General features: G+C 34.7%; 1 protein-coding gene across 1 annotated transcript; it reads left to right on the top strand.

Annotated features, from left to right (window-relative positions):
• Positions 1-923: 923 nt before the first annotated feature.
• Positions 924-27,388, top strand: LOC149422395 (arf-GAP with dual PH domain-containing protein 1-like). Its single transcript, XM_089633259.1, has 6 exons — positions 924-1,043; positions 5,360-5,585; positions 18,081-18,431; positions 21,417-21,652; positions 21,738-21,929; positions 22,508-27,388. The coding sequence occupies exons 1-6, from the start codon at positions 962-964 to the stop codon at positions 22,570-22,572; spliced, it is 1,152 nt and encodes a 383-aa protein (XP_089489385.1). The 5' UTR covers positions 924-961; the 3' UTR covers positions 22,573-27,388.
• The last annotated feature ends 574 nt before the right edge of the window (positions 27,389-27,962 follow it).

Below are 27,962 nucleotides of genomic sequence, written 5' to 3'. Positions count from 1 at the left end.
GGAAGGACGGGATATAATTAAGATCTGAAGTAAAGATAGATTCGAAGTGAATTAAAAATGTAATGCCAATATTATTTTTATCAAAAATAACGTATTGCCATGAAATTGGAAGGCAAATTGGATTACGCATCCCACTACCGACATCATGCGTCACGCACAAAAACAAAATCTCATGCATTCCATTTCAAGACCAATGAATCGGGAGACATGTTGTGGTCGTCTCGCTCACACTGACCGCAGACATGCCGATAAAGCACTACTTACATAAGCCTACTATTATAATAACAAGGTCATCCAGATATTAATTTTCTGTGAAATGTCGTTTGATTTATTTTAGTTCAATTCATTTGTACAAGTTTTCTATTGATATGTGTAGTGTGTACAATTCGTCAAATAAGAACTTGTATGATCTATTCATCAATATAATATTATCTATTTTGATTCACGAACGTTAATTAAATTTGTGTATTTGTATGAGTTCCTTACCAATTTCTTTTCCCCCTCTTTTTAAATTCGTTTGTTTCTGTAAAATATATTTTATTTTATAACAATAGTGTCGTTCCGAGAGTTTTTAGAAATATGTTAAGTATTATTTTACATAAATAGGTAAATAATAAAAAATCTTATTCAAAACTATGCATTATTCTACGGGTTCTGTAAGAACTAGTGTAGGAAATAGTGCAATGAATCAGGATAAGTTAAGGTGAAACTTACTACATTCAGATATTTTGAGTTGGGTTGGGGGTATCCTACGGAAAAAAGGCAATTATTCAATAAATAGTTGTCTTTGAGACTATCATAAAATTTAAAAAAAAATACGGAATATAAAAGATTTGAAGCGATACCGGCTCATGTACGTTGGGTTTAAACTGATAAAATAGTGCTGTACTGTTCTAATCAGAGTGGAATTGCGTTGCGGGCGCTGTTACTGTCGCGACGTCATTCACGCAAAAGTCTCGCGATGGCCGACCGAAATGAGAGGATATTGCTCGAGTTATTGAAAAAATCGGGAAACAACGTCTGTGCCGACTGCGGAAGTAAAAGTACGTCGTGGAATTATTGTTTTAATATAATATCTTCGGTGTGTTTAGTGATGGTTTTGTGTTAGTAATTACGTTCCCCTTGGAGGGTTGCCTTTGCAAGGGGGGGCGTAAATTGTAAATGCTTCCATGCTTATGGAGGTCAACGACCCTGGCGCCAAATTTTTGTTTATTTTCATCACCCTCGTGGGTTTGACTTCATCCTGCCATTTTATTACTATTACCACCACCTTTATTATAAAACCCACATTGTAAGCTGTTGTGTTATTATATTACTTTATTACCCCATTAGTAAATTGCTAAGGATTCGTTTGAGGTTAACATTAATAATAAAATATTAGAGTCAATGACATAAAAAAATAACGTAATGGTTGTGGCCAATGTCAAACTAAGAGTGATTTGTTATTTTTCATAATATTGAAATTGAACGGAGTCGCCTTTACAGTTATCACACAAATTTGCTTGTTGGAATATTTGATCACAACACCAAACATTCCGAGGAGCATTCTAAGAGGGGGCATTATTATTTATAAATTTCCGTCGCTCTTTTTATTATTATTTATTTAATTTTCCCCATGAGTACGGTACCTAGGTAGGTAACCTACGCGAACTGTTGATGTTCATATCCTGTTATTCGATTGTCTTGTGAAATATTATTAATATTTTCGTTGTGTATCGTTTACATTCAACTTTAAACATTGGTTTGATTGTTCTAGAAATTGTACAAATCTTTTTTTATACTTTTATCGTGTCATTTCTGTCATTATTCTTCAGTTATAGATTACCGAAATAATGTAGTAGTTACGTGATAAGGCTATCAAAACATGTATGTCATATTTATCTACATTTTTAATACTTTATTGGAACGTATTACATACAAGTAAAAAAATCTCAAGTTTTGTGTGTATGTAGGTACCTACTGCTTAAATTATTTATTTTTCATTTTAATCTCTTTTCAAATTAATGTTAAACGGCGAATACCCTACAATATTAAGCCTTCAGGCCTCTGGCATATTGACTGTTATATTTCTTAAAGATGCTGTCAGAAAGTTTTTTTTTTCATCTGAGCATTGAACTTAAATGAATGAAAACGAAAATAAAAACATATCTAATAAGACAAATGTTTTATAAACATTACTGCCACCTCACTTTTTTGTTGTTTCATATAAAAATAATTAATAAAAAATTCACAAAGTTTCATAAATTTTTCTCAAGTTGCTGTCGGAACCTTTGGTTTAGAGCAGAGATGTGCAAAATGGGTACCCAAAACCATTTGAAATGCAACATGGAAATGGGTCTAAACTTTTCAATTTGAAAATGCAAAATGGTTTTTAGAAAAGCATTTCAAATGCAAAATGCAAAATACCTATTTTCAAAATGCATTGAAAATGCAAAATGGTTTCTTAGGTCAAACAATTAAAATAATTATAGAATTTTTAAACAATTTTGTCATTTAATAATGGACATCAATGTATAACAAATATATTACATGATGGTAAATCCAAAAACACCACTACAGATTATGAAACCACAAAAAATTTGCGCGGGACTAATGTTGCTAACGTAAAAACATAGAAACTGCTATCTAACATTTAATACTAAAGCTTCATCGCCCCATGTTCAGTATTTGAATCAGTATTTTTTGTAATGGTATAACTCAATTGCCAGGGCTCCTACCAGGGAGCAACTTGACAAATGTAAATTATCTCTCATAGCGAGGTTGAGGACCGACTGATATTTGGGGCTTATGAAAAAAAGATGAGTGGAGATAGTAGGAAGAATGTTGCAAAAAAGCATTTAAAATGGAAAATGCATTTTGTAAAGCATTTAAAATGCAAAATGGTTTTTGGAAAAGCATTTGAAATGCAAAATGGAAAATACCCATTTTGCATTTCCATTTGAAATGGATTTATTTGAAATAAAACACATCTCTGGTTTAGAGGTCTAGGGGTGTAGATTTTTTATTATAATGTGGTTAACTTCTAGATTTGAATATAAAGCTTGGAGTTTTCTCTTTCTAACACCGTTTAATATTGCTAACTATTTATTTTATTTTTTATTTTAGTGTATTGGGGAAACACAACAGTTTTTACAATTTCATATGAATAATTACTTTTTACATGTTGCATTAAAGCGAAGCTTAATGCCAAATCACTATTTTGATTAATCTTTATAACGAATTGGTGTACATTATGAAAACCAAAAAATATGATTTAGTTAAATTGAAGGTTTTCCTATCCCTTCGCTTGAGTAGAATACAAATAAAAAAATAAATTACTCAATAAAAAATATAAATGCAAACTACAAAATATTTTTTCAATAGAAATGTATGAACGCATAAAAGAAACAACTTAAAAAAAATACAGTTTTATAGCTAAGATTATCTGTGACAGTTTCACTTGATTAACTTTTTTGCTTTCTTATAAAATTATTTACAAAATAAGTAAAAACCGTTTTTTTTGCTTGAAATCGACTGTTTCTAGACTCTGTTTGTCAAGCGATTTTAATGCCTATTACCTATGATATAAGGTATACCAAGAATATACACATTTTGGGCTTATAGCTTCCTCTTAACCAGTGAAGTTTCCACTTAAAATTCAAGTTGCACACAGAAAAAAAACACAAATAAACAGAAAAACATAAAAACACCTTAATGAAAATAACTCAGATATCTTAGATATCTTACAGAGGGACTATGACGGTAAGGGACACTCAACGATTTTTTCGAGACCATATGAACTATTCCGAAAAGCGAACAAATTGACTATAGCAGTTAATAATACCTCCAACTTCTGATATTTCCCATACATTCTGATGACAACATGCTACACTAGCGCCTCCTAGCGGCATGAGTTGTGTCCCTTGGTTTTCTTTCATAATTTTTGATGGATTTTATCTGAAATTATTCTTTGTTTAACATTGATAAATAAAATACATAAATCAATAAAAAATTAGATAATCCATATTACGACCTTACTAATAAAATATTTAAATTATTATCTCTGTCTTTGATGGTTTAGAAAGGTAATAAAATACTTACTCTATAATTGTGAGAAATTTTACAAAAAGATTTCAATATATTTAATAGGTATATTAGAAAATTCAAAACGCTTTAAAAAAATGTATTTTACGATGATTTATAACTTCAACATGAACACAAAATGCTACATGGAACTAACACAGCTTTGCTGAATTAGCCTTAACTATATATAACTTCAACATGAACACAAAATGCTACATGGAACTAACACAGCTTTGCTGAATTAGCCATAGCTTCAACATGAACACAAAATGCTACATGGAACTAACACAGCTTTGCTGAATTAGCCATAACTTCAACATGAACACAAAATGCTACATGGAACTAACACAGCTTTGCTGAATTAGCCATAACTTCAACATGAACACAAAATGCTACGTGGAACTAACACAGCTTTGCTGAATTAGCCTTAAAATTTGTATAATTATATTTTCAAGGTATAATCCACTTTTTACGTAATCAAGAATATTTTATATGCTAGGATTTAATGAACTTATTTTATATTTCACCAACTAACCTGTTAATGTTTTTTGGCATCTTGAAAACGACTTTGGAATGTTTTTGTTGTGTTCATTATTGCATCCGTAAACTGCACACACGAAACCTACTTTTTGGAACATTTTTATATATTTTTTTATCAGTATTAATAAAAAATACAAATTAGAAAGCGCAAAACACTGCCACCAAGTACTAAATAAATTTAATTGGCCGCCATTGAAAGGAATGTCAAAGTCAATATGCTACACTAGTGCCTCTAGCGGCTAGAGTTGTTGATATTGCCAATATTTTACTGGAGTTGGTTGTATTATTAATATTATAGGGTATTTGTAAACGATCACCTGCAGTATGTACCTATAGTCCTATAAAATATTAATAACTTCTTGTTTTTTGTTTGTACATGAAATCCAAATTATGATAACATTCTTATCAGCTATAACGTATGGCAGGATGCAAGTGTAATGGAAATTTTAATTTTTAAATATAAATACCACATAAGAGTCTCCACTCTTCAGAACTAGTGGGACTATAACACCCCTTAATATTTATTGAGGATTGCAATGCAAAAAGCAATGAGAGTAGAATACATGGTCTGATATCTACCGAGAATTGAATATGGAATTTTTCTATGGGTACATGATCCGGTATCTAACAACATTCGAATATGGAATTTTTCTACGAATACAATTATTATGATTCCGTATCTAACAAGATTCGAATATGGAATATTCCAATGGATACATGACCTGGTATCTACATCGGTCTTTGACTTCTTTTTTAGATCCCGAATGGGCTTCCTACAACCTGGGCATCTTTGTGTGCATGCGGTGTGCTGGCGTCCACCGTAGTATGGGCGCACACATCAGCAAGGTGAAGCACCTGAAGCTGGACCGCTGGGAGGACTCGCAGGTGGAGCGGATGCAGGAGATCGGCAACAACGCCGCCCGCGCACGCTACGAGGACAGGGTGCCGCCGTGCTACAGGAGGCCGCAGGATAACGACCCGCAGTAAGTTTATCCAGGGTTTTTATGTTGCTCTGTATTTATTTTCAGGTAGTGCGTCAAGTTTTGGTTCAAGCTGGGACGGTTTTCCGCTAGTGGTGGTAGTGTTTTGTATGTCGTTAGGTATTTTTGCCTGTAGCCAGAAGCGGCTACAGTTTAATTACTAACTAATGATTAGACCACTTGCAGGGTGTTATGTACTGGTGTACTGTTTATTAATCTTCTTATTATGGAATACACTTGAGATCGGGAGTATTCAATAAATATTTTGGTTCGTCAAAGATTATGAGTACTTCATTATCGTAAGATAATTACAATGAATGTCTTGCAGAACATATGTCCGTTCTATCAGAGACTATAAGTTATTCCAACGAGGGAAGAAACTGGAAGTGAACTCCCCACCCAGAGATCGGCTAGCATCGGCTATACTCGTAACCATTCGGGTACAACTGACATGCTATCTCTGTCAGATGGTGTAAGTACCAACAGCTATAGAAAAAGCATAAAACTACGTTAATTGTATAGTAAAAACTTAGATATACACATTTTACCGACATCTGGTGGGCGGTATCGAAACTACAACCAAATAACAACACTGGCACAAACTTTTCGATTCATTCATACTCTTTTGTTACATGAGCTGACTCAAGTATTTTATTCTCTTGATCGTACCATGTCTTCTTGATCGTCCCCGACTTCTTCCTTCTACTTGTACTTCATATATTTTCCTGACAACTTTTTTCCATCCATCCACTGTAAATGTCCAAGCTATCCAACATCCCATTAGGTTAACTAACTAATAACCAACTACTAATTTACTGGGCTGGCTAAGTCCCCCCTATCCAAACACAAGCAAAATTTTCCCCTTACTGTGATGGTAGTAGGAGATTTTCAAATATTGTCAGGTTATTCGTAACCCAAGAATGTTTGTCTTTCTTTAAAAAAAAATTTCTTCTCACACACAATTCTTGCTTCGATCAGATTCATACATGGTGTCATACGTACATTTCTACTATCAAGGTTTTCTAACTGTTTGACTCCAATAATATCAAATTGAAAAATTATGGTAATCCATAGACATCCAAATTTATAGACTTGGCCATTTAATTAACATAAAATCTGGGTATCATCGACGGGCTGGAGGCAAACCACGTGACCATAATTTTGGCACCAGGATGGTTCGAGAATACTTTGAATAAACTATGACATCAGATATACATTGACCTCCGAAGAGCGCACATTGAAATAACCAGACTCTGCACAGAAAAGTAGAATAAGGCAAAGGTTTGCAGCGCAGTACATCATGGGACTTCTGTACGCAAGATCCCAATGTTCGTTTTTAAATAAACCGCCTGGCGTGGCGTCGCTTAAAATGAGTGAGGTGGGTAAATTATAACACATTTGTAAAAGTGTCTTCACTAAATAGTGTAACAAAATATAAAATTTTGGAAATAAGCCCTAACTTTTGTAAACCCAATTTAGGTTTTGTACTTGTAAATTTGAAAAGGACTGGTAATTCGAAAGCAGATTCTATTTTCGAGTACTGAATAATGATATTACAATGCGAGTTGCCTGTTTACTGTCAGATATCTATATTGACAAATCCCAGAAAGGGAGACTGTAACACCGCGCATCTTGGTTTGTTCCCCTTTTACTGTTTGGCTGTTCTATCAATTTGAATGTCTATGTTGTAACTGGAAAAAAACGGTTCTGTGATAACTCAACACAATGATAACACAACACATCTTAAAATGTGATATAAATTCTATAAAAACAAACATATAACCTAGTTTTTGTTTCATCACTTTTCGTGACTTTATATCACTTTTTAAAGGTGTGTGCATTTTGATGAGTTATCCAGTCACCAAAAAATATAATGTAAGCTTAGATGAGTTTATTTTAAAATATTGTTCAGATTAGTCGATTTACATCCGAGAAGTTAATGGTACGAAAATGGCAAAAAATAATAACAAATTTACTTGATACAGAAGTAAATATTATAATAAGTATGTAATATTTAAAAACTGTTTTGTGGCAAAGCTCTACAGTACACAATTTATTATTTTATTCTCAGAAATACGTAGTTCCGTTTGCAAACATTGATTTGATGGTGGGAAGGAATTATTTATCCACATCCTGAATTTCAGCTATTAGATTTGATTCTGAGAATGTTTTAATGTCATGGCTGCCTGGGAGGTATCACGACCTGGACAGAAATAACAAAATAATGTCAACCCAAAAAAAAACAGTATTTTTCAGTCTGGAAATAGATTTTTTAACCTCCACAGAAGTGAGCACAATCTATTAAATGTCCCACTGATAAAACGTGTATTATTTCCAACTTCCAAATACTGCATTGTGTTCCCTATGATATTGTTGTTTCAAGTGTCGTTTTTTTTTTTTTTAAATTGAGTTTTAACATCGGTGTAGAAAATACTAGATGAGCCTTCTTATATTCTTATCTCAATCTTTCCTCGATTTAGTAAACTGGAATATGGACCTTAATTAATGAACCAATCCGTTTGATTTATTGTCCATTTGGTTGACAATATTAATCATTTATTAATTCCCTACCTTTTCTCTCCCACATTCTTTAGCCTCGCAACTAAATCTATGTATATAGTTCCACTGGCTCCAAACTATTGTGCGGTGCCACATATTTGTTTATTGTTCCTGCTGTAATATTGCAATTAATGACATCTGATAGCAACAGGTTAGCATGAACAGTGTAAAACTTTCGGTGGGGGCCTGGGAAGAGCATGGGAAGGCAAAAGTTCCTGGATATTCAGGTCTAGTCATTGAAATAGCTAAATCCATTTCAAGTCATACTATGTAGATCCCTCGAAGACATGTCTTGTATTTTCTGCATCCGTGCTTCTAATTTATGATGTTTTCTCGTCTTCATAATGTTTGATACATTTGAAAAGATTTAGTGTGAGTGTTTGCTCTGGCTGATTGTGTCCCTTATCAGATCTATCTGACTTGCTGCACAAGTCTTATAGACTCCAATTTCTGTTTTACTACTGTTGGTTTACGGATAACTTTACGATGTCCGCCTGACGGGCAGTATTTGAGAATGCACATTCAATGTCAACATCATTCATTACCATGTAAACAAATTATAAGATATAACATTTCTTAGATATATTTCCACAAAATTTCCCCGCAGTAAATTCACAGAAGATTTTGAAAACAATAAACCTGACATGTTTTTATCTCACTTTCAAGGATCCCTGTTATTATGAATGTTTCAATTGGTTTACTTGGAGCTAGAGAATGTTGGGGCAACTATCTCAACGCTGTGAGAAGGTGATATGTAGCTTAATTCTCAGGCATTGTGTTATCTCCCAGTGTAAACAAACAATTATTCATTCAATCCTCTATTTGTTTACTATCAGTGGTAATAAAAAAAGTGTATTTGTAAGCATTATTGTTTTCACTTTCAACAGTGAATGATAATGCATTTTTTATGGTCATTAGTCGTGTTGAATGAACAATATGTTAACAGGACTGCTATCTGTAAAAATTCCGGTAACCTTAATTTTTATCAAGGATGCCCATAGACATATGAATATTAGTAGACCTGCCCTAAGTGATTAAAAGCGTATTATCCCCACTCCCCATACCGGTTCCATTGGAACCGGCTGTGCTGGCGTATGGCCCCAAGTGAAATTTGAAAACGTGACGTCATCATTCTTGTGCGAACTATGGTCGAGGCATCATCGGTTCATTTTACGAAATAACACGGCAAAATGTTGACTTGTACTATGAAAACTTGTAAAAATAGATGTGAAAAAGAGAATAAACCCAATTGTCGTATTACATTCCATATATAAGCATTATTTTACTTTATTTTAAGCATATTCACATCGTATAATATAGATCAGTTTTAGAAACATATTATACTATCACATCGAGAAACGTCTGGACGCGAAACACAAAGCTGGTTGGTTGCTGGGAAGTAAATTATGAACATTTATAAAAGTGTCTTAACTAAATACTTAAACGAAATATTCGACTCTGAAAATACAACCGAATTTTTTTGCCGAATTTGGACTTCGCAAATTTGTTCATAACGTGGCGAGTAATTTGCGCTCCCATGTAAAAATGTCTATTCATTCAATAGCAGATTTTACTTTTAAGAAGTAAATGGTGATATTATAATGCGAGATGCCTATTTACTGTCAGATTGATTTATTGACGAATCACAGTCAGCCTTACGCCCTTCGTTCTTCAACAGTTGATTTTACCCCTCGCCATTATCTTCTCGTCTATTAATTCCTATCTCTGTGAGGATGCCTCAAATGTCATAATTGTTGGTTACTTTAGGTGAAATGCCATTCTATTACATGGCGTTGGCGGCTTGCTGTGAATACTAATACTGACGTTGACAGCAGTGGCATAAGTGGCTTGCAAGAAGATTGGAGCACATTAGGTAGCAGGCAGTATTGTTAATCATATTTTGGTCTGTCAGTAGTTTAGGCACATATCTATTCCCAGACACTATTAGGGAGAACCAGTTATAATTATTTTAACACATCATTTCCTGGTTTTTGTGCTGGAGCTTCCTGTAATGTTATCAGGCCGCATTAACAGTCTCATTCAAACACAATACCCTGTATCAGTGTCGTTGGTGGATTGAGATTTTGTATTTACGTCATCGGATAGGTTTGCGGTCATATTTGTGTTTTAAATGCTAAATTACTCATTGCATTTTTGTGGTAATTCTTAAGAAATTTATTCTTTTGGTTGGATTGACATTATTACCAGTTTATATAGGTAAAATGCTTTTCCAAGTATTATATGAAATTATAATGAATTTGAATTCATCATACCAAACCTTTCCCGGCAAAAGAATATAAGTGGCAATTTGACGGTTATAATTTTTTTTATTGAATTTAATTTTATCTTGTTTAACCTGTCCGGTGGTGAGTTTCTGGAAAGAAAACGGTCCCGCTGGAGGGAGTTTTTTCAACAATCAAAATATAGAAAAAAATAAATGCCACTTCGTAGAGTATTAAAAATATAGTAAAAAAATCCATAGAAACTAGCACGAAAAAACAAATACTAAGCTATTTGAAGGAAAAAATAAAAACAATTTTGCAGAAATCGCCAACCATCGAAATCGGAGCAGATTTTTGTTTTTACTTAATAAAAATCAGATTCACTTACCACAATTTGAATGATGCCAAAAGGATCAAGGGGGGAAGAACAACTTTTTTTCACACACTTACATATACGTATTATTATTTACACTTACACTATTGTATTTTCATTATAAAAATTCAACATAGGTACACAATGTATATGCAGTCAATAATTAGGATAACAATAGCACTATTCTAATTATTATGTACACTATCTTAGGAATAAAATTGTCTTCACTAACTAATACTGCTTTTTCGTATGGTAGTCTTCGAAACATGGATATACGCAAAATGCAAGATTGCAGTCGGTGCACATATATTTCGTGTCACTTCTTTTTTGAGCTCGAACTGCTGTAAGTCTACACACATGGCATTGTCGTTGAGTTCGCTTTCCTTGGGCTGCAGTTTCTGGTACAAGACGGAGAAAAGTTTTCCTAAAAGGCGAGTTGGTTGATCCACTACTCTCCTTCCTCCAGATGATGCCGGCCTTGGCGTGTGATATTTTTCGATCATTTGAGACACTAAGTTTTCCCGGAATTCGTTAAATGATAAAACCTTTTGCGTTTTCAAACGATACAAAAAGAAAGCATTTAGTGTTCCAATGTCTATCAATCTGAAGAAAATTTTCTTATACCATTTTAGAGACTTCCTGGAACTGCTTGCGAAGCCCAATATGCGGTCCACTTTGTCAACAGCTCCCATATTCTTGGTATAATCTAAAACTAACTCTGGTTTTATTTTATTTTCTCCCGTGGAGAAGTCAATGTTATCAGTGACAATCATTGCATCTGTATGTATGTTACTGAGCATAAGTACATCCCTTTTATCGTGCCATTTCAGCGCCATGAAATTGTTCAAATTCAAAGACTTCATTTCAGTTAGTTGAATCGAATTCATGAATAATAGGCGTAAACTTACCCTGATCCCATTTACGATGATCAACTTTTCTCTTTTTGGATGTTGAACAACTAGGGAGAGTTTCATTCTCATCAGATGTATCAGATTCGTCGGATGAGCTATCCGAATGTATTGGCAAATCATGAAGATCCTCGTAAACATCTTCATCTTCACTTTCGATTAAAATATCAGCAATGTCTTGTTCATTCTTGTTCTTGTTAACCATTTTTTATAAAAGTAAAATATTTAAATTGAACAAGTTATCAATACGAATCACAAAGTCAAATCACAGTAAAACACTGTCCAAATTATTAATAACCTAAAATAATAAAATGTCAATGATAATAAAAGTATAACGAATAATATTTCAAATAGTTCACAGCACTCAGATTCACTATTGAATTTTGTTCAAACTGTCAAAAACTGTATTCAAACTGAAAAAAAACACTGTCGGTACAATATATGTAATAAATATTCACATCCAAACACGTGAGATAAATTTTAATGCAAGATGATTAGGTTATTCAGTGTAAAAACAAACAAAAACCACAAATTTCAATTCACAAAAGACGTCGCTCGCAATAAAATTGTTGTTTACCACCGACTACCAGACGGTGACGTCACGAAATATTTTAATTGTGAATAACTCCGTTGGTAATGTACCTAAATCGCTAAAAACTTTTGCAAGTTATGACAAATTGTCCCTAGATGGCAGTAACTATCGGTTTTCCGGAAGAAATTCAATAATTAATTAATTTTAGGCGCAACCGTACGGGTACGGTCATACCCTTACGAGGAATTTTTTTCTCACCGTACCTGTACGGTCATACCACCGGACAGGTTAAAACACATGTCCTCACGAACTCTCAAAAGATAGCACAGAATGCAGCAACTGAAGTAATAATAAATTCATTTTTCATTTTATCGTTTGATTTGTGTTTAAAATTTTTGGTCAAGCAAAAAATCATAAGCGTTGTATAGACGAGTACTATCTGAAGAGGGAAAGACTGAGAATATCTCCAGTCTACGTATTTGTCTGAAGAGGGAAAGTCTGAGAATAAAGTCTACATATTTATCATAATAAAATAAAAATTTAATATCTATTCCAAAAAAGGAAAAGTTAAGTGTTTCTTTTGTGAAAAGATTAAAAATTGGCACCAGAAGAACAAAATATAGGATTACAAAGTGATGTTTATAAACACCATTTAACTGACGGGGTTGACTTTAGAAAATCACATTTAACTAACCAAACAAGAGGTAGAAGAAGAACTTTTAATGTACTAGTTTTGATTTACAGAAGGTTCTAAACACTTCTCATGCAGAGAGTGTGAACTAGTAATACTTATACAAATCAATATGCCTCCTATAGAGTTATAGAGTTGCTCCAAAACCGCATACTGTTTTATTTGGGGAGAAACAGGTGGAAAAAAAAGGTGCAACGAAATTTGCACGAGTTCACAACGCAAAAAATAAAAGTTTTTTTCTGTTTTACTGTGATAGTTCTCCAGGACAAAATTGGAAACGCTAGCCATGATTTCCTATTTTTTTTAAAGTGCCGTATTTATTAAGGAAATAACTATCAATTACCTTTTGCCAGGACACACAGTGATGCTGTTGAACTCTGTGCCAGTTACAATCAAGTAATTTATTAGACGAAGGGTAATTTGGGCACCATCTGAATGGCCTGCCATTATATTTAACGCCAGAACTGACTAAAAAAATTACGGTGCATGCGATGTCTCATGAAGATTTCTTGGATTGGAAGTCACTTCGTTGTCCTACCAGTCAAATTTAAGATAAAATTTAATGAATTGCAAAGAATCCTCAAAAATCATACACAAGTAAGGATTCTTTACTAACGAGTAACATCAGCGACTTGATCTTCTGATAGGATTACGTCAGAATTATGAAGTCTGTTCATCTGGCCCGTTACAGCCATGGTCTGATTAAAAATAGCGGAATCTTAAGTCCCTTTGTGTCAAGGTACTAATTCCTTTTAGATTCAGAGAAGAATATCTTGCGTTTCCCAAAACATTGATGTACGAATGGGGAAACGCGATATGTTTGACAGATAGTGATGAGGAAGACCAACAATAATATTAATGATTTAAATGTTCCCGGGTGACGTTTCTCTTTGAGCGATATGGAATTCGCCCGCACCACGTCACTTATGACACATGATACAAATAACGAAAATTCGAGCCTGTGGAATTTAACTTAATACTTATATTACTGTTATTTGCTTTGATTTTCAGTGTATTATCGGTTGAAAATTATTATTTTTAGATTGACCGAAATTTCGGGGGTTCGTTGCTCCAACGCTCCTTAGTGAGGTGTCTACAATTGGCAGACTTGTGCAATTGCACATAAAAATAAAAATAACTTAATATAATTTTAAATTTACCCATTGAACTTGAATTGTTTGCGAAAAATCTAAAACTAACTAACTAACTAACCATCACGCCGTTTCCCCGCAGGGGTAGGCAGAGAGGACGGACCGCCAAACAACTCGGTCTTGGCACACACTCCTTGCCTCATTCACATTCATACATCGTCTCATACATACTCTTCTATTATTCTGACTCTTGACATGGCCCGACTCGAGTATCTGATTCACTTGATCGTGCCATGTCTTCCTCGGGCGTCCCCGACTTCTGCTACCATTCACATTTGCATCATATATCCTCCTTACACTCCTATCTTCGCTCATTCGCTCTACATGCCCAAACCATCTAAGCATCCCTTTCTTAATCTTACTCATTACGCTTACATCAGCCTTGCACTCTTTGCGGATCTCCACATTCCTCACACGATCAAACATGGTTTTACCACACATACGCCTCAGGGATCTCATTTCAACAGCATTTAATCTACTTTCATCCTTTCTTTACCAGTTCCATGCCTCACTTCCATACATCAAGGTAGGTACCAGCACTCCGTTGTGGACTGCTAACTTCGCTTCTTTGGACAATTTTTTGTTAGCGCCTACGGCGTTTAGTCCTCCATTAACGGAATTACCTGCATTTACCCTTCTTTCGATATCTCTGTCAGCCTTCCCATCTCTCGTAAACATACTTCCTAAATACACAAACTCATCCACCTGCTCCAAGTATTCCCCATTCACAATTATATTGCACACTGTTTTCGTACTCTCTCTTTCAAACACCATTACTTTAGACTTACTTACATTCATCATTAACTCATTCTTCATGCATACTTCGTTCATCCTAGACACGAGAGACTGTAGATCATCTATACTATTAGCAATCAGCACCGCATCATCAGCATACAACAGACAACATACTTTCAAATTATTCAAATTCGCGCCCAATCCCACCTCTTTCAATTCTTGCATACAATTATCCATGTATAGATTGAATAACCACGGTGACATTACGCAGCCTTGTTTAACACCTTTTGTGATATCAAACCACCCCGTAAAACCACCGTTTACCCTAACACATGCAACGCTTCCCTCATACAGAGACGCAATTGCCTGAGTCAGATTCGTATTCACTCCATACTTGGACAACACCTTCCATAGCTTTTTCCTGTCGACTCGGTCGTATGCTTTTTGTAAATCTACAAAGGCACAGAAAAGTTTCTGGTTTTTTGCCAGAAACTTCTCAGTGAGCATACGCAATGAGAAGATCTGGTCCATGCACCCCCTTCCACTCATAAAAGCACCTTGCACATCCCATATTTTACCCTTTGTTTCCTTTCTTACTCTTTCAATCAAAATTCTACCATACAGCTTGCCAACTGAACTAAGCAGGCTAATAGCCCTATGATTCCCACATTCCATACGTGACCCTTTACCTTTGTATAATGGCATGATCACAGCCCTTCTCCAATCTAAAGGCGTGTAACCTTCCTTAAACATTGGTTAAAAAGATTGCACAACCATGTGAGAATTACACGGCTACCTCCTTTAAAATATTCAGCAGCAATATTGTCAAACCCAACAGCCTTACCATTCTTCATACATTTAATCGAGCTTTCTATCTCATCCATGCTAATTTCGGTAACATTCACTCCATCGTCATTCATATCTGATTCGCCGCTGGAATCACTGTCACTCACTTCGCTTTCGAAGACTTCCTCGAAATAATTCATCCATCTCTCTTTTATTTTTTCCTCATTCGTCAACATTTTTCCATCTTTTGATTTTATCACTTTCATGCTTCCGTTTTCTGGGCCACTCCGGGACCTTTTGACTTCTTTCCAAAACAACTTAATGTTTTCTTGGAAATGGTTTGTCATTTTCATTCCTTCTTCCTCTTCCAGGCGTTTCTTTCGTTCTTTCACTCCAACTCTTACTTTTTTCTTACATTCCTTATATACTTCTTTCGCTCGATACTTCTCTTCGCTGGAAGCACTGCCAGCCGCAATCAGACACAACCATGCTTTCTTCTTTTCTGAGACCAGTGCTTTAATCTCATCATCCCACCATGCATCACCTTTCTTCCTACCTTGCGTACTTATTCCACAAACCTCCCTAGCAGATAGCAAAGACACACTTTTATGTGGTTCCATGTTTCGTCTATGCTTAGACCATCCATTTCCTTCGCATTTAATCTTATCTCTGCACAATTCACATACTTACTTCTCACATTATCGTTTTGCAGTTTTTCTATTTTGACTCTTGTCGGAGTTGGTACCGTTTTCACTTTAGAGCGCCAACCGCGAAAGAGGTTTACTCTCGACACTACAAGAAAGTGGTCAGTTTCGACCTCAGCCCCTCTGAAAACTCTTGTGTCCTCGGTAACAGCTCTCAACCTAGAGTCAATTACTACAAAATCAATAATTGACCTCTCATTTCCTCTTTCCCACGTATATTGGTGGATACCTTTATGATCGAAGAAAGTATTCGACACAAACAGGTTCCACTCTAAACATACTTCAAGCATTCTGTTCCCGTTGTCATTCGTTCTTTTATCCCCAAACATACCTAAGACCGAATCAAATCCGTCACGTCTAATTCCCACCCACCCATTCAAATCGCCTGCCATTATAATCCTTTCGTTCATATTTTTTAGTCTCATTACAACATTCACACCAGTCCAAAAATCATCTTTCACTTCATCGCTTTCAGAATTAACAGGGGCGTAGCAAATAACAAGAAACACCCTTGTCAAACCGATTTTAAATCTGATCCACATTATTCTCGGACTTACACATTCATACTGCAACATACATTCAATCATTCTGGGAGACAGTAGCGCTGCAACACCTTGACAAGCCCTCTCCGTATCTGGTCTCCCAGACCAAATGACGAGCCTATCATTATGCTGCATTGTACCGCTACCTTTTTTCATACTCTCTGTTATACAAAGTACGTCCAAACATTTGCTCACCATAGTATCACACAGTTCGTTCATCTTTCTTTCCATTCCTCCTCTAATGTTCCATGTACCAATTCGACATTGATCACGTTCCGTCCTCCTCTTTGCGCCACCGAAGGGTTGGCGATGTGATGGATAGCGAACCTCATCGACATCTTTGTCGGCCATTCCCTTCCAAGTACTACTTAAACATCTTACTTATACAACTTATCATATCGTTACACACATAAAACAAATAATACATATTTATACGCTTAATATAACATTTAACTTAACAAATAAACTACCACTAAAAATAGTTATTTTATCACTATATAATTGTTTTAAAACACTCCATGTAGACAGCAAACCAAAGAGCGCGGGTTCAGTCCGATTTCATCCTTCATTTCCGATGTCATTATTCCACGCGCGGAAGGGCACGAGCGGTGGGGAGCGTAGGTTGCGGCAGGGGTTGCATGAGTCGCCAAATGACTCTTTTCTTGTGCGGGTTCAGGGTAGATTCCGAGAAACGATGATTCTGTGGCCTAAGCAATGTCATAAGGCCCACACACATGGCCCACATTCTATAACGGCACTGTATAAGCACTGTATGCGTCGGACAGCGGGGTTTGCAGTATTGGTGCGGGTGGACGAGGGGCAAGGGGCAAGGGCCGCAGGGATGATCACATCTGGTGAATGTTCAAAGCACTGATCTCGTATTATAGGCACAGGAATTCACACATCTTAGGATTAACAATATTATTTGTCACCTTTTCTTAAAGTCGTTATACGTCCACACTGGTCACAGTAAAATTAGTTTTTTGTACACAAGCAACTTAAATACAGTAAGGAACATTTATTGACACTTTTAAGGGCGGAATATGTGAAATTTCCCTTGTAATTGTCGAAGAAAGACGAGACCGACCAAAACGCGTCAGGCTGCTCCGAGAGCCCGACCAGAAGAAAATCTGAGTCTTGAATACTTCATAAATTTGTAATACTGTCTTCATCTACTAAATTAATGTTGAGTATGTTTTTTGATATAACACCGTAGATCTGTGTCTCCACATGGTGAGGATATTGTTAGGTATTAAAGTCAGGACTCTTCTCAAAGTCTTATTATCTCTTTCCAGGATACTATTAGAGCAGTGGATCAGGGCAAAGTATCAAAGAGAAGAATTCTGCCACCCGGAGCGCCAAAACTACACTTCAGGATACATGGAGGGCTTCCTCATGAAGAGAGGAAAGGAAGACAATCGCTACCACCCGAGGAAATTCATCCTCTCCGAAGCCGAGGATATATTAAAGTACCACGTTAAAGAAAATAAGGATCCCAAAGCGGTATTACGATTATCTGAACTAAATGTAGCATTCTCACCGCAGAAAATAGGATACGTCAACTCTCTACAACTGACTTATATCAAGGATGGATCCACCAGACACATTTACGTATACCACGAAGATCCTGAAGTTATTAACAGTTGGTAAGTCAGCATCTTTGTTTATTTATCTCCTTTATGGCAGCTGTTAAGGCAATTATTAATTACTTTTGTTGAATAGAAAAATGAATAGGTAGGTACCTATTTGAGTAAATTTTTGCACCACTCTAATAATTGATGTTGTACATATCGACATTGTTATTCGGACATATCCGAAGAACAATGTCAGGTATGCAAATTTACAGTAGAGCTGTTTAAAGTTACGGTAAAAATGCAGAAATGAAACTTTACATAATAATTTTGTTCTTTGAGACCGTCGATATAAAGGTGCAAAACTCTACTACCAGGGAACCTTCCTAAATTAGGCGAAGCCTATCAAAAATCCGTATGCAGGGCCTAGCAACAAAAAACTTATGGTAGCGGGTTTTTACCTAAAAATTTACTTACCACATTCCTTTTCTTCCATTCTATTCATTTTTCTATCCAAATAAAAACCATTTGTAAATGCATAAGTAATATTTGTATGTCGTATAACTTCGTTCATTTAAGCTTTATCTAAAATTGCCTCCCCTCCATTCAACATCTCATCTCTTCGATGTCTGAATTCGACTCCAATCTTCTATATAATTTTGAAATTTGCCAATTTAAATAAAATTAATATATAAGTTCACCTTCCCTATTTCCATAATTTGAAATGATGGCCTAGAACACTGGAAAAAAAAAACTTTGTTTATTTGAAATTCACTGGACGAATGAAAACTAATTTCTACTAAGTAAAAAACTTCCATTAACTAAGAAATTTACTGCCAATCAGAAGTCGACAAATTAAGGGGAACGGCCACATGGCCTTCTTCATACAAATCTTGAATTTGGATTTGAGTCCAAAATACTTGACTAAACTGATTAATAATATTTTTTAATCAAAAGGTATAGCAAATATCTAGTACGGATATGTCCTGCTTTATTTATATGTGTTTTAAATTTTAAAATAAAGGCCATTAAAGAATTTTATTTTTCACGTTTTTAGAGGCAACTTTGACAATTTTTGTGAGTTACTGATATATTGAAAAAAAAAACTTTCACAAACTACTATGTAAATACAATGAAATATAAATGAAGAAATAAAACATTGTAAAATACCGTTCCCTTAACCTTAGAAAACAGGTAATATTTTGTAAATATTTATCTATTTAATTTATTTATTTAAGCCAAATGTAATATTGATAATCACATTTGATAGAAGTGAGAGAATTAAAATTTCTAAAACCTAGCTCTACACATTTCACATTGCAGTGCACCGGAAGGTAGTCATGATTTCACTTGACTGCTATTGTAGTTGGTCGGATCCTAAGGATTAAAGAACGCTGCCTAAATTGTGTATTTTGACATACGTTTCGAGTTTTTTCCCCCTAACTTCCCTAGTATGTAGCAATTTTTTACCTAATCAGTTTGAGAGGTATAACATTTCAAGATTACCATTTACATAAATAATATATCATTTTAGATACATTTGTTTGTTCATGGGCACAGTTCAAATTTTCAGTGACGCACAATTAGTGGCACTACCTGCCACTAATTACACCACGGTGTATTTATTGTGATCTACTTACTAAATAAAATTTCATCAAAACTTCAGACTAACTGATGAAAGTTCTCAATTTCTCGAAGAATGAAATAAAGGAATGTGTTGAGAGGCCTAAAAGATGTCAAAAATACTTAGGATTTTCATATCTTGCGGTCCGCGAACAATTTGCACTACACACACTTTAACTATTAAAAATTATTGTATCGCTGGTTTAGTTAGACAATTGATTTGTTCACCCAACTAAAATCCTCAGTTGAAATTAGTGTCAGATGACACTTAAGCCTCCCTCATCCCGAGCGTCACATTATAAAGGAGGTAAGTATTATGTACAAAAGAATCATAAAACAACAAAGTAAAACACATAAGATATATTAGTACTATCTTTATAAGTTCACTTGTTTGCGAAAAGTTATGACTTGTGATATTTTACTGATAGACGCTAGCTTAACTCAGATGTCCATTACTTTTTACATTCCAATGTTTAAATTAACATCTTTATTTTCCTCATGTGTTACTGTGACATTTATATAGCTGGTATTTAAACTATTTTCGTAATTTTTTTAATTTATTTATTTATCGTTTCTTTACATTGTATACTTTTTTTAGGTTAGAATTTTTAACCTCACTAGGACAAGCCTGTGTTGAGGTTAATAATTTTACAAAATAATAAAAAAATAACACAAAGATTATATATAAAGATAACAATATTGTTACATTGACGTTTCTACGTCAATGTAATAACTTCATTGTTTTTTGCAAAATTGTGTTTATGTAAATTGTACCGTTTCACCAGTTTACATATTTGTAAAAATAGTATATAATCTACCGAAAGTAGTTTCCCCAGAATAGCTCCATACAGTGGCATTTGAGAGGTTAAAGAAGTAAAGTCAAGGGTCTCGTAGAAGGTCCTGCAATAAGGATTTACATAAATATTTTTTTATTATCTGTGTAATTTGACCTTTTATAACAAGCATGTCAAAAAAACTCAATTCTTTCAGGAAAGGCATATAAATTACATGAAAAAAAACTTTTTTTTTAATTTAAAAATATTTTATAAGTTAATAATAATGATTTGAATTTTATTAATTTTACACCACATGTCATGCATCATAATTTGGTGAAAGAAAAACAAGATGTTTTGGTTTCTATTATCTTTATCTCTACCATTGTAAATCTGACAGTTATGCAAAATAGAGCTCTTGGTGTGTGTACGTCCAGAATTGTGTTGGGATAATTTCTGTTTAGATTCAAAATACATATTATGTCAGTATCATAGAGATCTATTACTTTGTGGTTTGATAATATGCATCTTATGAAACCACAGATTTATTATTACAAAATGTCTACTGGTTTCAATGTGCCTTATTCTCGAAAAATTATATATTTATGGATCGCAACGTCAAATTTGTTTGCTTTGTAAATGTAAACAATTGATTTGTTTCCAGGTACATGGCGATACGATGTGCCAAGCTCCACAGGCTCCAGGTTGCGTTCCCCTCCGCCTCGGAGAACGAGCTCTCGGCACACCTGACTAGGGACTTCCCCCGCGAGGGTTGGCTCTGGAAGACGGGCCCCCGCCCCACTGACGGCTATAAGAAGAGGTGGTTCACACTGGACAACCGCAAGCTCATGTATCACGATGATCCCCTGGATGCTTACCCTAAAGGAGAAATTTTCTTAGGTATTAATTAATATAATCCACAGTCACAAGTATATTCTGGTGAGTTTTTTTTACAAAAAGCACTAATTATCTATTGTTATTTCAGGCCACAATCTGGAGGGATACAGCGTGCGCGTTGGCGTAGCACCCGGCTTTAGGGACATGGGCTATAGCTTCACCCTGCACACGCCCGAGCGGGGGTACTGCCTGAGCGCCACCTGCGAGGAGGACCGTGACGGCTGGATCTCCGTCATAGACCGCGTGCTGCAGAGGCCGCTCACGCCACAGGACTCCTCCAGTAAGTACCTATATAATATAGAAACTACACGTCGCGTAGCTTCAGGGAAATGCGCTGCAGTTTCACTCTGCACATGTCTGAGTGGGATTACTTTTGTACTCCCCACTACACGACGTATTTGGATATCTTTTATATGTAATACTAGAGTAGAATTGTGAATAATTATGGGATAGTCACAGAGACGCTATTACATACTAATATCTCATTGAAACTTGTTCCACCATTATCACAGGGACTGGATTTGGTAGTTTACGGTTGGAAATCAAATTTAATTAATTAGCCATAAAAAATTGGAACCAATTTTTCGCTTCATGTCTCATCCAAGTATAACATTGGGGATAGTCTGAATTCTCTACAAATCAGTTCCAATATTGAAAATGGCAATTAAAATAATTTTCTGCTAAAAATATTATATTACCTACCGGTGGGTAATTTTTAGCTTGCCTGAATTTTTTGCCCAAAAATACTTCAATTTACAACACACATTTTGAAAATTATGACACTTATTCAAAGCAAATCTATTGAACCGGAGTTACAGCGTCTATTATGGTATACAGGTGACTTTGGTATCATTTCAGCTGCAGCCCGTTTGGTGCGCAAAAGGACGGCATCCAACACTATGAACATCTTCTCTGCTAGATAGAACTCTTTACCTGCGTAACATTTACCCGACTTTGTTTGTAATATAGTAGCTTTAAGATGACTATGTTGTGTCAAGCAATGGATATTTTATAGCAATTATTTTTCGAATATTATTATTTATTACATTATAATATTGTTAATGATAATTTATCAGAAATTCATTGTAGGTATATTTTGGGATTATATATTCCCGACAAACTATAACAAGCTTCAGGTTTCCACCATGATTATTTCTGAAGTGAATATAATATCTTTAAAGCAATAATAACTACTGATAAAAGTTTGATATAATAAATAAATTGGATGTTTGGAAACAGCACAAGAACTCTATATAATCAATAATCATATAACCAACCAGTTGTCATTGCGTAGTTTAATGCTTTTACTGCAGTGGTATTGATGTCAGTATGAAACTGTAGTGATTTACTGCAGTAGTATTGATGACAGTATGAAACTGTAGTGATTTACTGCAGTGGTATTGATGTCATTATGAAACTGTAGGGATTTACTGCAGTGGTATTGATGTCATTATGAAACTGTAGTGATTTACTGCAGTAGTATTGATGACAGTATGAAACTGTAGTAATTTACTGCAGTGGTATTGATGACAGTATGAAACTGTAGTGATTTATTATATTTTTTGTTAAAAAATATATTGTTACATATAACAATATCTCAAGCTAAAAGTTGTACTTGTAAAAAAATATTCAGATGTATACTATGATTGGTGCAAAAACATTTTGGTTATAAACCAATTATGCAATAATTTTAAATCCAAAAATTACGTTTAATAGAAATCAAACGAAGTAATATTGAATCAACATTATTACAGATTTTGGTACAAAATTTATACAAATATTATTATGTTCTACATCTTGATATTAATTGTACATACTTACATAAGTTAGAACTTTTTTATTTACCACTTTAAAAAATAATATATTATGAAAATTATATTTAATTTGTGTTATAAAACAATTCATGATGCTTGACTTTATTTAAATGAAAAAAATACCATTTAGTTTCATGTTGGAAATAATTATAAAATACATACATGTTGGACTGGAGTAAAATGTATTTGGCAGGAGTGTGGTTATATACACTTTATTTGGCAGAAGTGTCTGGTTATATACACTTTATGCTTATTTAATAATGACAACACTGTGTGTGCTCCGTAAATGTATTTGGCAGGAGTGTCTGGTTATATACACTTTATGTTTATTTAATAATGGCAACACTGTGTGTGTGCTTCGTAAATGGTATGAGCTAGTCAATTTTACAATCGGACCAATTTATTAATCGTTCTGTAGTACCCATCATTAATTTGCATGTTGTTTGCAATATGAGTTATTTATATCAGTTGTATGTAAATATAAATACTACATACTTAGCATTAGTTACTGACTTTATAAATTAATTTTTCTGTTGAATGAATTTGAATCCTTTCATTTTATTAATCGGCTGATCTTTCTGCATTTTGGGAAATTCTATTATTGACATTAATATTTGTGTTGCATTTCCTTATAGCTTAGTGTCGCTGCAAATCTATTACTGAATATGTCACGTAACTAACAAATGCCACAATAAGCCCACATGGAATAGGAAAGAGGGTAGTAATCTCCGCTAAAGTCATTTAATATTAAATGTGATTTTACACGGAGATGAGAAACATCGATTAAGACAAATTAAAACCAATGATGGTCTCAAACTGTGGCGGCTAGCTCTAAGGAGCGGAAGAACTATGTACTCCTTGAATTTTGGTCAGTCTAAAAAAACCTGAGTGCCGAAGAACCTACAAAATTTCCAACATGCCTCACACGCAATACATAACTCGATGCGGTTATATATAACTCTGTCTATATTATGCGTGCATATGCGTAACAAATGTAGAGCGAATTGTACTTATATTCAGAGCAGTAGTTCGTTTTGGATATCGCTCACAGAATTTTGGGAAAATTTTTGCATATTCTGTGAACAGTCGAAAGCGTAGATACTTACATTGCTTTTTAAATTTTACCTAGACGCAATCGGACTATTACCACCACATAGAAAGGAACAGTTTGTTTAGTGACATGTTAAACGGGAACGCGTTTGTGTGATATTGTTGTCGATAATTCTCCAATTTAACATCTACTCTTTTTCAGGCAATGTTCGATAGAACTTCTTTCTAAATAGGTATGTATCTAATATTCAATTTATTGTCAGACATGGTGAACCCATATTTTGGCCACCAGCCGCCACTGATCCCAAGAATTAAAAAAATGTGTGTTGGACAAGGAAATTTAGTGATAGCATAAATAAAACACCACATAATCAAACACCTTAGCATTTGAAGTTAGACTTGATTTTTAAATAAATTAAGTTTGATGAGACTTTCAATTTGCAGTTAACGGCTGAGTTTTTATTTGAAGGTACATACTGTAAATCATTGTTTTCGATTTGTTTAACCCCTCAGGCATCTGGCATGTCCGTATTTCATGTCTGTATATATATTCCGCTTTGCAATAAAATCCATATAAATGGAATATTTCTGAATGAAAAACTCCATACAATCCCATACAGACCTGTCACACCTGATAGATGATGTATTATAAGTGTGGCTTGATGAAGATGTGGAGTGATATGCTAGCCAGGCTATATTTCAATTTACGGAGCGCCGTGATCATGCGACTCATCTGTCAAGGTGACATCCCATACAAAGAAGTGATATTCCGCGGCAGTTCCTCAGTTGATCTGACCTCTCTCTCTCTCTATCTCTCCTGTGACACCTCAACATATAATCTGTATAGGCCCACGTCCAAAAAAGCTTTGATTCATATAGTGTGGTCTGTCACCACCTCGATAATAATAATTCAAGTTTCCTCGAATTGTGTTTGGAACCTTTGGTTTCATAGAGGTGTACATTTTAATTCTTATGTGCTTGACTTCTGGATTTGATTATAAAGCATGGTGTTTTCTCTTTCTAACAGCATTTAGTTCATATTTCTCACAACAGTAAGGGAGCTTTTCGTAAAAGAAAACAATTTAAGCTGAGGTGTTAAATGTTAGTTTCCAGTACGTGAAAGGTTAAAATAATTCCTTACTCTTTGTTTATATACATATTTTCAATCTACAAAGAGTTCTTCATTTACTCTACATTGTTTTGTCTGTCGAGGAAAATGTAATCGGATATGATAAAATATGGTAATCAATTGTACGTATATTAATAGTGAACTATATCTAGCGGTTTATCATAAAAGAAAAAAAAAACACACCCTTTCTGATAAAATTTGTAAATACCCAATTTTATTTCGTTTCTCCCGACCATATTTTAGTAAAAACAGTTAGAAATATATATTTGTGCATGCTAATTTAATTATGTAGGTATCTAAATATAAAAGCTAGGCTTTCGCAACAGTGTTAACATATCAATATGAACGAAAGACACAAGTAACAAAAAAAATCTTAAAGAAAATATAAATGCGCAAAAATGTTTTCCGAGCATTTGAAATGCTTTAATAATTAATTACATGGAAAAATCACACTAGATGTTGTGTAGTTCTGTGTGTTGGTTCTTTTATATAATAACTGACAAAATATGGAAATGATTCATCTGTCAGTAACTAAAAGAAACCAAGGTTTGTTATGATTAATGATTATTATTAAATATAAATCATTCAGACTAGAGTTGGTGCGTTAATTCCCGAAGTCTCGGTCGGTGTCGAAATTGAAGTGAAAAATATTGTATTTGGGCGTACATTGTTTCGTCGCCCCATTTCTCCTTAACCTTTCCTTGGAGCAACCTGCCTCTGGACTTAACGCACCTTCTCTACTCCTATCTAAGAATTTATAGTTTTTTTTTTAATAAGTATTGTTGCGATTTTGTTTATTGTATTTAATTCAGTGGAATAAATATTACATAGTAGGTTACTATGTATATAAAAAGCAATATGTATATAATACACTTTCGGCTGTCAAATTTCAAGTCCTAGTAAAGTAGTCCCAGAGATAGGTCGTATGTATGCCATCGATGAAAAATATTCTTTTTTTGCACGTCTCGTAAGAAAACGAAAAAGACAGAAGATATTAGAACGATGATGTCACGTACGATCTCTCTGGGACTGCTATAAGGGACAAATTTTTAAATCCCTTGTTTTTGCTATTCCGTACTTGTTATGCATACATTGCTGTTGAAATTTTGTATGAAATCAATTTGTATACGGGTATGGTTAAATAATAATAATGTGAATGTTACCCACGCTTGAGAATGTTTTTTGGCCTTCCTGAATATTTTCTGTTAAAACACTGATGGGAAAGGAACGAAGCAACCGCAAATGGCGCAAAACGCCGCTTGCAGTTGCTTCGTTCCTTTCCCGTAATTCGTGGCTCGGTTTGCGAATGTTATGTACCATTGGGTTTGACAGCCGACTTGTGCAAGGCCAATTAAGGAATATGCTTAGGAGGATCCAAACAATATCTTTAGTTAGTTCCCGAGTGACAGATACTTCCAGTATCGCACTGGGAACATTAGTTGACATGCCTTTATCTATGTTTCGTAAACAGATCTGAATATTCAAATACTTCCCAATCTTTTTCTACTCCATAATCCTTCCCATCCCTTGTTACCTCACAACATTCCCCATTTGTAGATTTATTCTTTGTTTATCTAATGTTTCTTTTTATTTTGTTACGGTTGAAAACACCATACAACCAGATGCTTGGTATTGTACCCACTGGTGGGAATTATGTTAATGACCAAGAAATTTTATTTTCGATGTCCCCCCCCCGCCAGGTGTTTCCTAATATATTTCCATTGTCTTCAAATTAAATACTATTCAATACTTGTTATTTTGTAGTTTTAATCATTCCTTGCACTACGTAACCTAAATGAATTATGATTGCTATTTAACCATGGTCTAATTTGGCCTGCCTACTACTCCGCACTTACAACAATCAGCTTATGTGGTATTATCCAGCCACAACTGCATAAGCTTGACAGGGGTAGTCCTTGAAGTTTACAATTCTGCACGCACCGTCATGCTCTAAATTTTGCATGGTTGCCAAAAGAACATTAGCTTTCCTAACATAATGTATCTAAAAACACACAACAGTATACACAACTATGTACCCCGCGTTGGGGAGCTGGGGAGGGAACATTTGGACTATGTACTTTTTAAGTAAGTAAGGTAAGTTTTTGGATTCAAAATCATTTTAACCCTCCCAGTGGAGGTGGGCGTATTACACTTTCCGCCAAATGAGTTTTGTGCGATATGTTATTTATTTCTTACATCACATACTATATAATTTAGGTCGTCCTAGAAAAAGCCACTTGATAATTGATTTGGATTTTTTAAAGCTATTAATATTTTTTATGTGACACCTCACAAGAGCACCCCTGTCTGTAGAGTGTAA

Source organism: Hesperophylax consimilis, chromosome 7 (genome assembly GCF_061612785.1).
Source record: "Hesperophylax consimilis isolate HC1 chromosome 7, BYU_Hcon_1.0, whole genome shotgun sequence".
Taxonomy (NCBI): domain Eukaryota; kingdom Metazoa; phylum Arthropoda; class Insecta; order Trichoptera; family Limnephilidae; genus Hesperophylax; species Hesperophylax consimilis.
This window is presented reverse-complemented; position numbering and strand designations above follow the sequence as displayed.